At 32.4% G+C, this 12,614-nt stretch overlaps 2 protein-coding genes across 3 annotated transcripts; one reads left to right on the forward strand and one right to left on the reverse strand.

The window, feature by feature from the left end:
- The first annotated feature begins 1,696 nt into the window (after positions 1–1,696).
- On the forward strand, positions 1,697–6,942 carry LOC100813310 (E3 ubiquitin-protein ligase RGLG3). The gene is given in 15 exon segments (XM_041016097.1): positions 1,697–2,445; positions 2,540–2,757; positions 2,760–2,797; positions 2,964–3,048; positions 3,129–3,269; positions 3,347–3,460; positions 3,861–3,901; positions 4,128–4,253; positions 4,382–4,461; positions 4,561–4,666; positions 4,729–4,810; positions 5,608–5,668; positions 5,745–5,886; positions 5,982–6,038; positions 6,666–6,942. Coding segments are annotated over 15 exon segments (1,413 nt in total). The 5' UTR covers positions 1,697–2,425; the 3' UTR covers positions 6,768–6,942.
- A 1,820-nt stretch (positions 6,943–8,762) lies between these two features.
- LOC100813848 (cation/calcium exchanger 2) lies at positions 8,763–11,454 on the reverse strand. 2 transcript variants are annotated; one of them, XM_041016518.1, is made up of 2 exons: positions 9,518–11,454; positions 8,763–9,181 (listed from the first exon to the last, which is right to left on the reverse strand). In XM_041016518.1, exons 1-2 carry the CDS (start codon positions 11,099–11,101, stop codon positions 9,032–9,034), a joined length of 1,734 nt encoding a protein of 577 aa, XP_040872452.1. In that variant the 5' UTR covers positions 11,102–11,454; the 3' UTR covers positions 8,763–9,031. The 2 variants fall into 2 exon arrangements, with proteins under 2 accessions (XP_040872452.1, XP_040872451.1); XM_041016517.1 differs by lacking the exon at positions 8,763–9,181 and having other exon boundaries at positions 9,242–11,453.
- Between the last annotated feature and the right edge of the window lie 1,160 nt (positions 11,455–12,614).

Consider the following 12,614-nt stretch of genomic DNA (forward strand, 5'->3'; position numbering starts at 1 on the left):
ATTTTAATGCAATTAGTACAAACAAAATAAATTAGAAAGTTCCATTTTTCCTTAGTTTGTACAATTAATATTTATATCAAATATGATTATTTTGTGAAATTATACTTTTAAATGTTTTAAGTTAAGAAAAAGTTGGTCCTTTATTTATTAAAAAAATCAATTTATTTCTTTAATTTTATAAAAAAATGCAATATTGTCTTTTTTTTAGCGTCATTTAAATTTTTAATAGAGTTATCCTATGTAATAATTACGTGTCACTTTTTATTGTGACACATGCACAAGTAGTTAATGTTTATCGCAATTAAACAAAAATTAAAAATTAAGAGACTAAATTAATTTTTTAATAGTAAAAAGATTAAATTAAATTAATTAATTAAATAAAGAGATCAAATTAATAATTTAACCAAAAGAAAAAAAGAAAACTAGTAAGAGACCATATGGGCCAAGAGCTGGCCTTTATTATAGGCCCGATGCTTTGCACAACTGCACCAATTTCAGAATCAGTTGGGGGCTCTAAATAATGTCAACAACAGATTTTGGAAGGGATAGACCACCATAGTTGACCACCATCATCATCTCTGAATAAAGCTTTAATCTTGCTTCCCCTAATAACAATTGTAGCATGAAATAAACAATCCGGTATTCCTATCTCTAAAACAAAACTAATCACAGCAACCTTTTTAGAATACCAAAATAATTGTACTTGGTGAATAATTGAATTATATTTTCTCCACACTAGCTAGCTTCCCGTTGATCCCTTGCATACGCGAGAGAATTCATTTCTTTTAATTATTTATGACATGTTACCAAAATAATTTTGATCCTTAGTTACACACTTCACTTCTCTCAATAATCCCTTGTGTCATGTATCAAATACATCGGACCACGCAATGCATACATAAAGATTTTATTTCTCTTTAAAGAAAGTTTTGTAATAACATTGTAAAAAGTGATAAAGTGCCTAGAAATATGATTTGAGGTAAAAATATTGGCGGAACAAAGAACTTATATCACTCTTATCCTTTAGTCTTGATTGAAAACTTATTTCGGTAACTACAAAATTTCATATCATTTAAGAGTCGACAAAAAATATTTATAAGTATATTCTTCTATCAATCCATTGAGACACTTTTTATTAAGGAGAATGAAATTCCACACCAAACACTTAAGTAGACAATGCTTAAAATATACTGGAAGCTAACATTGCCTGCTAAAAGTGTCAAGCCTCTAATTAATTACATTTTTAAAGGAAGAATATGTAAGTCGCCCATCCAGAAACCCGAATGATCTATCCCCTTGAGCCAATCGAAGTGAACTTTCCCGACAGAAATAAAAAGGGTTTGTTTGTGATCTAATTGGATAATTTCTCGTAAGATTGACGCTTCTGGAAAGGTCAAATGCCAACGTACTCTTGTTACAAATCCATGGATCATAGACATGAAGATCAAATGCACAAGAGAGGTATAGAGAGCATATTAATAGGCATGTGATAACATATTGAATTGGTTGAAAAAAAATGATAGTTATACAGTAAAGGCTTTTATTCCATGTCAAAATAAATAACAAGGAAAAATCATTATATTAAAAAGATGACTAGTTTAGTGCGAAACATCACACGCACGTTTCATGCTGACCATGCACCACGTGAATGAGAACAACTATTTTAGAAAAGGGAACATGTGAAAGGAGGGAACTAGTAGTAGTTTTCACTTAAATTTTATAATACTAATCAATCAATATGGCCACCGCCATCACCCAATCTCAAACACCTAAACGTCGAACGCAAACTCTGCAACAAAGCAAATCGACATCCACAAGGCGAACTTTGATTAACACTGATTATCACTTCTCTCTTTCTCTGCTAATAATAATAATACACGTGAATCGGATTCTTCCGGCATTACGGTGTCATTTTGAGTTTGGGATCATTGATGTTGTCAATTTGATTCCATAGTTCACGATCCTATCGTTTTTCCTTTTCTTCATTGAAAGTCATCGTGATTTTGGCTTCGATCTTAGGACGCGAAACAGCGATTGCTTGTGTTATACTTGTTGACGTGTGAATGATGGACTAGCTATGTATGCTTGATTAGAGAGAAGAGCTGTGTAACTTTGCGTTTCGATTTCAGTTATCGAATGTTTTGGTATTGCAAGTGGATGCACAAAAGTGTTTATAGCGGTGTTGGTCTCATTACTGATGATTTATCTGGCAATTTGTTCTGTATGTGACTGCTGTGTCTGCTCGAATGTTTCTTGATTTAACCAGAGTTTGGCTCTGCTTTGGGAATCATTAGAAGGAAGTTCTGATAAATTTGATTTTGAAAAAACATAATGAACATGTTAAATTGTTGGCATAAGTTACTGAAAATGCCACCAGAGTACAAGCTAGCGATATTTGTTTTTCTGTGATATTTTATTATTGACAATGAACTGTTTTCACTTCTGGTACTGTGGTTTTCGTTTTAATTCATTTTAACTTTATCCTTTTACCGCTATTGTCTATTAATTTATTTACTTATCTTGCTTTTGATGGAGGCAGGCCTGTGATTATGGGAAATTCGGAGTCAATGTATGAGTCTCAAGATAATTTTTACCAACATCCCCCTTCTTATAATAATAGCTATCATCAACCGTCTCCTTATGCTGAGAATTCAGAGAATAATACCTATCATGAACCATCTTCTTATGCTGGGACTTCATCAAATACTAGCTATTATCAACCCTCTACTCATCCTGGGAGTTCAGCAAACACTCGCCATCAACATATATAGCTGATAATTTCGGCTCATTGGATCAGGTTTTCACTGCTACTTTTGCTTAGTGGTTTAGAGAGGATAGACAATAGTAACCTTAGTGGTATAGGGGTAATCACTATTGCGAACTGGATTGACTGTTTCTGCCTAATGTTCATGTTAGACATAACTATTTGTAGAAGCATCAGGCTTATATAAGATATATTTCAGGTTGTTTCTTCTATGAGAGAAGCTGGTCTGGAATCTTCAAATTGAATACTTGGTATCGACTTCACCAAAAGCAATGAGTGGACAGGTTATTTCATTTGAATATGAAATTAATATTGTACATGGATATATATAAATGAATATTGAATCTCACCTTGGTAATTGTAGGCAAGCACTCATTCCATCGAAAAAGCCTTCATCATATTGGAAACATTCCTAATCCATATGAGCAAGCAATCTCCATCATTGGCCATACTCTGTCTTCCTTTGATGAAGACAATCTAATACCATGTTTTGGATTTGGTGATGGTGAGCATCTGTTTCTGACTTTAGACAAATGTTCTGTGTTTTCTCTTCTGCTGATTTCAGTTAATTTACTTTTGTAGCTTCTATACATGACCAGAATGTGTTCAGTTTTTATTGAGATAATAGATTTTGTCATGGTTTTGAGGAAGTACTTGCACGCTACAGAGAGATTGGTCCATACATAAAACTGTCAGGTTTGTTTTACAACATTTTGTTCCTCGCTGGCAAGATTTTACATTTTTATTACAAGTATCTGTGATATATTTTAGTTTACAAGAGAGAGAGAGGGAGGGGAATTGCATTATGATTTATTGCATATGACTAAGCATATCATAAGTTTAAAATTTTACTTTCCTTTGAACCTAGGGTTCATTAATTGGGACCTAATCCTTGTTAAGAACAATGATTGAGGATAAGCTACTAGTTCTAGACCTGTTTGATGCCATGCTAATTCCATTATTCATTTTTGGAAAACATAAACTGAAGAGCTCTTTGATAGCAGATGCTTCAGGATTTATTTCCTGTATAGACTTTCCAATTTCTTATTTCAAGTCTTCTCTGTAAACTTTGAGAACTTTTTTTTTATCAGATTAGCCAAAGCTCCTTCTAAGGTTATGATTTTTGCTTGGATGGTGGTACATAATAAGATTATAACAGTAATGACTCGTTACCTTGCATAGGCCTTGTTGTGCCCTTTCTCCCGACATATCTGCTATATGCTCGAGATATTATAAAAAGGAAAAAAAAAATCTTGAATTGTGAAGTAACTTGAGTCATGAAGTAAGTAGTTTGTACTGTCTGGATAATCTTGACTCTGCACCTTATTTGTTAGTTTTCATTTCTGTCCAGTATTGTGGTTAGGGTGAAAAAAGGACTCTAAGGACAATAAGGTGGTTTGGAGTTGTGCTTTTCCAGTTTGAGTGTGGTGCATTTGGCTGGAGAGAAATTACAAAATCTTTAGCTGGAGATCTCTTCCTACCCATCTTGGTGTGGGTTGGCTTATTTTAGCTTTTAGTCCAACTCTTCAGTTGTGTTACAATATCTATAAATACAAGGGGAGTAGTTCAATTTCTCAACTAATCTTATTTTTCTAAACTGTCTTTTTGTTTTTTTAGGTAACCAGAAATCCAGATGTACCACGTGGAAAACTTAGTCCACAAGCACAAGCAACAATTAGTTCTATCGCTGCTGCAAGGTAGAGCAATTTCTCTTGTAACCCTTTTTTGGGTGATATTCTTGTAACCTTTTGTTGTTTATGTATCTGTCTTAAATGTGGAGCCATTATGATTATCAGTCACTATCCTCTCTCAATTATTTTGGTTGGCGTTGGAGATGGACCATGGGATGAGATGAAGCACTTTGATGATAACATTTCTGAGCGCTTATTTGACAACTTTCAGGTACTTGATAGCACTTGAAAAGTCAATATTGTCTGCTTTAAGGTAACTTTTACCTTTGATAGTTGGAGATAAGAAGGATTGGAGTTTGGCGTGATATTGACAAACTTGATAGTACTTCATCTAATTCTGAAACCAATATCAGAGGTCTGTAATAAATTGCATATTAGAGAGAGAAATGTTTTATGAAGCTGTTCTCTTGGTTGAGACAAACAATCTGTGATATAATGTCTTGAAATTATTAAGGCCTAAGTGTCAAATGACTACCAAAGTGCCAACAAGGTTTACCCAATGTCTAACATGGAGTAAGGAGGACATTGGGCTACGATTGAGATAAACCTTTTTCACTTATATGACATTTTAAAAATTCCGTCCGAACATTCTCTAAAGTGCAATTCACATAAATAAAATAGTAGGAGAGACACATCTTTTATTTTTTAGGTTGTGTAGATTTCAATTCCTAGATGTGGATTGCAACCACCAAAACCTTTTACCACTAGGTGGAATTGGTTACATAGACCAAAAAATGTAAGAATATTATAGTAAACTGTGTTTATAGACAAATCATTAACTTTTAAATCATTTTTAATTGTTTTGTATAGTTGTTTTTCAATCTCCCTCTACACCTAGCAATTTGGCTATCTTCCATTTTAATTTACTCTTCTAATTGGGATTTCTACAAGTCTTCTCCAAACATACCCGAACAACCTAAGGCAATATTCTACCATTTTTTAATTCTTCAATGTGAAATTGAAGGGTCTAAGAACTGAAAAATATTTGAGCCAAGTATTCTGTAATTCTGTGAAATTGTTGTATGAATTATAATTCTTATTCTAAAAAGTTTGAAAGTAATAAGAATGTTAAAACTTTATTTAAATTTCTAAAGGTCTTAAAAAATGAGTATAGGGTGTTCAAAATGAGTATCAACACTGGAAATTTTTCAGCTGCTGCCCTTATGGAAATTCCATTTCAGTACCGGGCAGCCCAAAATATACAACTTAACGAGTAAGCCATGAGCTAAAGGTATGATAATTCTATATTATATTCATGAATCGCTGACTCTCAAATCCGTCTTATGCAGTAGAGAATCAGTTCTTCATCAACATAAAAGGCCTTTCCCTCCACCTAATGAAGCAATAGATCATGATAATGCACGCATGGCAATTCCACACATGACAAATTTGGAATCAGCGGAACCGACAGCTCCAGCTGCTGTCGAACCAGTATGTTTCCTTGCTCCTCCTCTTAGCTTTGTATCGCCATAGATTCATGTTGAGATCACTAAGCTTATCAGATTAATGTCTTGTCCTTTTTCAAGGTATGCCCCATTTGCCTAACCAACCCGAAGGACATGGCTTCTGGATGTGGTCATACAGTAAGTCTTCTAAATGAACCTATTATTGTTTAACGCCAATGTCAATGTGGTCTAGACTAGAGTTTATAAGCTCTGTTTGTGTGAATAACAGACATTGAAGGGAATTTAGGTTACAGTTTTCACATCCCAGTTTCTTATAGTCAAGAACAGAACTAAGAAAAAAAATCTGCTAGATAGGGGTAAGATTATATAAATCAAACGTGTTATTGCTTTATGTCAAAAGACTAGTTTTCGAAAAGCTATTTGGATATTTTTTTTATCAGGTAAATGTTAATTTGTTAGTTTTGTTAAAAATGTTAGTTGAATGGATTGGAAACCATAATCTCTCTTCCCTCCCTTCTCCTTTTACTTTTTCTTAAAAATGTTAGTTGGATGGATTGTTTAATCTAATATGTTCAAAACTATTTAGATCATGATCCGTTACTAGAGTATTGAAAAAACTATCTAATGAATTTGTTATTACAAATAAACCAAAAATGGTTTAAAAAAAACATTCTATTTTTATGTGGAAATAAAATTCCTAATCAAAGAGAAACAAATGCAAATCCGTCTATATACTTTTGATGATAAAAAAAATCTGCATGTGAAATGTCGAATATTCATTTGGCCTTTATTATAATGATGTAGACTTGCAAGGAGTGTGGCTCGACATTATCTTCCTGCTCTATGTGCCGGCAGCAAATTACAACTCCCCCGAGACTGTACACTTGGGTGAGGAAGCTTATCTGATGGATTGCCGCCATTGATTATGTGGATTGAACATGATAACCGTTATACCATTTCTTACCATTTTAAGTTTTTTTTTTTGACAGAAATGTATAGAGATTTTGGGTGTAAAATTCTTTAACCATGCTGTCAATGCTCATTAAATGTATGGAAAAAAGGTTTATGTTTTCTTTTGAAATAAAAAAGGTTTAAGTTAAATTTCAGAGATTTTGAAATACTACTTTTACCTTGAGTTTGTTTTTTTGGCAAAACTTTGACCTCGAGATTGAAATCATACACTTTACACTGCCCAACCATCTGTCTTCTTGCTAAATAAAGATAACATTTAACAACGTATCTTATTGGTTAAAATTATAATTCAAAAATGGTATCCATGTGTATTAAAGAAACTCTAGCTTGTCTACTAAAAAATATTAATCTAAGCTACACATGACCTTCGACAAAGTTTCTGATAATATACCAGATTTTAAACTCATGCGTTATAATTTTTTATATTTGTATTTAATATTTTTTTTAAATATATGTACAAAATAAAAATTTATTTTTAAAAATATTTAGTAGTATATTAAATATAATTATATATTAAAATTGAGAAAGATAATAAATTATATTTTTAATTAAATATATGTTGTCTTCAAAAATATTAAATTTATTGAAATTTATTATGATTTGTTCTTTCTCTAATTAATAATAATGATGAAATATTCATATAAAATATATAAATTTTAAAAGATTAAAAATATTTAAACGAGTGTTCATTTTTTGTTATTGTGAATATTGTGTTAAGATGCACTTGATTTTCGTATGTTCATAATTAATAATTTTTAAATATATTTATTGTTCCCTTTATTGTAAAAATTAAAATTTACCTTATGTTAAAATAGTGTGATTGATATTAATAGATTTAGTTGTTAATTTTTAAAAATATTTTTAATCATTTTGAAGATATTAATTATAATAAAAAAAATAAAAAATACTAGCAACACCGTCATTAACGTATTCTTTTAAATATATTTTGATTATTGATTAAAATTTATTATAACTTACAAAATTTTGGATCTTTTTATTTAATAAATTTCATTTATAATTTTATAATTTCTAATAAATTTCATCTAATATTAAAAAAAATATTTAAATGATGTGTTAAAGAAAGCTTTATATATATATATATATATATATATATATATATATATATGATTGCAACAAAGTATCCCTATTAGCCAATAAAATTTTTAATCACCTCGGATCAATCCATTGGTGCTCCAAAGTGGACTGTCTTCTCCCTTCTCCCAACAATAATTTCTCCTCTTAAAGAATGTTTTACTTACACTTTTTTTAAAAAAAAAATCAGCAAATGAAGTTGACACAAAAAGGACTACATTCTGGTTTTACCCAAAATTGGGGTAGTATGTTATATCCTATAAACTTTCACATACGGTTCTGATCTACAACTTCTGCCTTTAGTTTTTCAGAGCCATTTTGCTTCCATTATTTCGGTTGTCGGCATCAGATTTTGTCCATTGATATTTATTATCTTAGCCAATTTCATCACGTAATCTTTAAGACCAGTGACTTTGTGGGAAAAGAAAGAAGATTGAGTAGAAAACAAAGACTTCCCCAACAAAACAGCCACGCTCTTCAATTCACCAAAACACTTGGAGACAAATCTTATCATTTATCAATATCAATTGCATCACAATACGATTGTAAAAATATCACAGTAGTATCGGTGGATGCTAGATACCCCTTTGAAACTTCCATACGGTGCTTGGTAGGTATCTAAGTATTAATCCTTAATTAAACATGGGCAGTGGTATAGTGGTTGATTAATTCATCCAAAACTACTCTAGTTTAAATGCAATTGTCTTGAAGTCAAAAAAACACTATTATGCTCTTCTGGTAGAGGGATTTTATAAATACAATCCATATGAGTTGAACTAAACAACATTGAACTTATATCCTACATTATACAAGGCATGGGATGGATCAGAAGACCTATTTAAACAAATTCAAGATAGTACTGTATTTCAATTGTCATTCAATGAAGTGTAAGTACAGGAAAGACAATTATCCAAATAAAGCTAGGTACAAAAAGAACACGAGGATTACACAAGTAGCAAATTTTTGCCTATCTATAATAGTTTCATATCTAGTTCCACAGAAATAATGTCATTTGCTAATAGGTACATGAATCTGATCATAATTTCATGGCTCATGTCATATTCAAAATACTAAGAATCACAGCCTAACAAATCATAAAAATTGGACTATTGGAGAGACCCTTTTGTCTGAATCAACCTTATAAACAGAGAAAGGAAGTAAACAGATAAAAGTCCTCCTCCCAAGAGTCCGTCAAGCTTCATATCTCTTTTTATCAACACCACAAGTGCCCAAACTAATCCAGCCACCAAAAACACCATTGTCTCCCAGAGATATGGGTCTCTAGGGATCACAACAGCTTGAGGGTACTCTAATAGTTTCATATCTAGTTCCACAGAAATAATGTCATTTGCTAATAGGTACATGAATCTGATCATAATTTCATGGCTCATGTCATATTCAAAATACTAAGAATCACAGCCTAACAAATCATAAAAATTGGACTATTGGAGAGACCCTTTTGTCTGAATCAACCTTATAAACAGAGAAAGGAAGTAAACAGATAAAAGTCCTCCTCCCAAGAGTCCGTCAAGCTTCATATCTCTTTTTATCAACACCACAAGTGCCCAAACTAATCCAGCCACCAAAAACACCATTGTCTCCCAGAGATATGGGTCTCTAGGGATCACAACAGCTTGAGGGTACTCTGACCATGTACAAGTTACAAGAGACAAGCCCAAACCAATAAGGGTATTGAAGATAGGACCAGCATAGCAACCTGACATTGCTACTTGAGCACCATCTTGTCCACCATTTAAAGCCATTGTTAAATTTGTCATCAAATCCCCAATTGAGTTCCCCCAAGCCAGAACTGTTAGCCCTAGCATTGAAGGACTTATTCCGCATATGTAGCCAATTGAAACAAGCAACCCTACCAACTCTTGAGCTATGATGTAGCTCCATGTCACACTCATTACAAACCCTCCTGCAAGCCAAGGAAATAAGCACTTATTTGGTGGCCCTGACATTTTGGTTGTGAAAAATGCAATCACACCAAGTATAGTTCCAAACAAGATTCCAATTCCATAAACAATTACGTTCTTGCTGAAGAAACTGTTTACAATGTAAGGACTCCACCACAGGAAAGACAAGAGAAGTGGAGCTAGTGTAACTGAAGAAACTGCATACACCTTTGACCATCTCTCTTCGCACACAACAGGAATTGTCAATCTCCTTGGCAAGTAAAGGGGCATTTCCAGAACATGAAGTGACACTCGACACATTGAATATCTCATACAACAGTAATCTTTCTCGATATTAAAATCATATTCTTGAACACCATTTTCAACACATACAACTGGTCCTTTCTTCACATCATTAAGAAGAGGCACACTCAAACTCAAATTCAAATCATCTTCACAATGTGAAATACCAATATCACCATTTTCATCATCACCACCATCACCTTCCTTCCATCGGGTAGAAGAGACATAAACAATAACTACATACACAACATATATCAAAGTAAAACCAATTGCTCCAAGAAAATTGATCTTACCATATATCAAAATACCAAACAAGGCCAGAAGAACAAAAAGGAGAAAATAAGCATCTCTCATAAACGCAGACTTGGCAACTTGAACCCCACTTTGACGTATTGCAATGCTCACACTCCCCACCACAACACAGGACACAAAGGAAACACCCCCGAGAACCGTGTTGAAGCCGATGTCGCGTGTCCCGGTTTCTTGGAAGGAGACAAGGCTAGAGAAAACGTCAGGGGCACCATTGCCCAGAGAGAGTAGGGTGACTCCAGCAATTGTAGGAGACAACCTTAGTAACTTGGAAAGGCTTTCGAGGGAGGGACAAAAGTATTCAGAAGTTGTATTAGCCAACAAATAAAACAGAACTAGGAGCCAAAGAAACAAAAGGGTGTAACCCAATGAAGGGAATTTCCCAAATTTGCAATAGAAAAGGTAGAGATAATCAATATAGCCCTGAGAGGCACAAGGGTCATTGGATTTCAGGTACAAGCACTTGGCTTTGTAGTCACCTAAGCTGTCTAAGCTCTCACACTCTTGCTCTTTGATGTTATCAAAGGCAGAGATTTTGGTCACAACCACAACTTCAGGGGTGTGGAAATGAACAATCATGAAGGAAAAAATCACAAGGAGGAAACAAGTGTTCAAGAACAAGGTGTATGTCATCCTTTTGGACACAAAATCTGTGATGGCCATGTTGAGAGATGAACACTTAGATCCTCGTTTCGAGCACGAAGAAATATAAATATGGTGGTGACTTGGTGATTAAGGAAAGCCATGCATTTGTAAACATGAAGCAAAAGAAGTGAGCTAAGAATCCCAAGATTGGAATGAAGGGTGAAAAGAACATAATCGAATGACAGAGAACAGCACAAGAATCAAAGGAAGGGATCTGATTTGGATGAATTTTAATCTTGTTTGGTTTTTTCTTTGTTAAGGAAAGAGGGCAAGACAAACACAAGAACGAGCGAATCTTATGATGACTGAGACTGCAACCAAATACTAGCTGGAGTTGTTAGCTACCACCGAACGCCTTGTGTTGAGTGAAATGGATTTTGCAATATAATTTTAGAAGTGTATCTAAATGAATTAATCTTATTTAAATAATAAAACTACTTTTAAACTATAAATATATTTTGAGTTAGAGGACGTATTTAGTAAGAATGAAAATAACAAAATTACTATTAGATTTTATCATCAATGATTAAAATTAAGAGAAAATACACTATTTGTTCAAAGCTTAAAAATAATTATAATATCATTCAGTTACAAATTCCTATCTATGTTAGATTTAATAATTTTTATCGTAATTATCTTAAAAAGTTAGATTACCAAGATAAATGTATGATCAATTAAATAAAAATAATTAAATTATTTCAGGTTTATAAAAGTCACATTATTCTTTGAATTTAATATTTATATACTAACATCGTAAAATAATTTTACATTCTGAGTTATAACTAGATAAATATGTAAAAAAAATTATATTTATAAGTATATAATTCTTTTTTTAAAGTGATATGATAACTTTCAATAGTAATAAATTAACATTACCAAACAATTTTCTAGTAGTATTTTTTTGACATTCTAGTAGCATTTTTAGAGAGGGTTTAGTATAAGATTTTTTTAAAATTTTCTAAAATATGTTAGTTTTAACCAAACAGGCTTGTGTAAAAAAAAAAAAAAACAAACAGACTTACCAGATCAATAAATTGTAATTGGTTTAATTACATATTTGTCTCCTATAAAATTCATTTTTTAGTTCCTATATTTAAAAATAATCTCTTTTAGTCTTTATTTATAATTTTTTTTAGTTCGTATGAGTTTAGATCATAGAAAAAAGAGATAAAAAAAATGATGTGTAGAAACAATAAGGGATTAAAAAATAGTATGATTGAGACTAAAATGAATAATTTTTTTATATAAACTAAATGAATAATTAAAGCATTATAATACTGCAATATGTTATGGTTACTTAGCCGAGTTTAAAAGTCGCTGAAATGTAAGATTCAAGATCCCTTCTCCCCTCTTTATATCGTACCTTTCACATCAAGTTTGAGCTTGTCTTCCATTTGTTGTGACCTTATAACCACTCGATGGGTGACCTGGTTACATGGTTTATCTATTTCTCTGTCGTGTTCTTTTTTGACAAATGACTCGTACGTATAATCTTTGCTACGTTTGTCATGGAGAATTTTTTGTTGGTCAT

Source organism: Glycine max, chromosome 6 (genome assembly GCF_000004515.6).
Source record: "Glycine max cultivar Williams 82 chromosome 6, Glycine_max_v4.0, whole genome shotgun sequence".
Classification (NCBI taxonomy): Eukaryota; Viridiplantae; Streptophyta; class Magnoliopsida; order Fabales; family Fabaceae; genus Glycine; species Glycine max.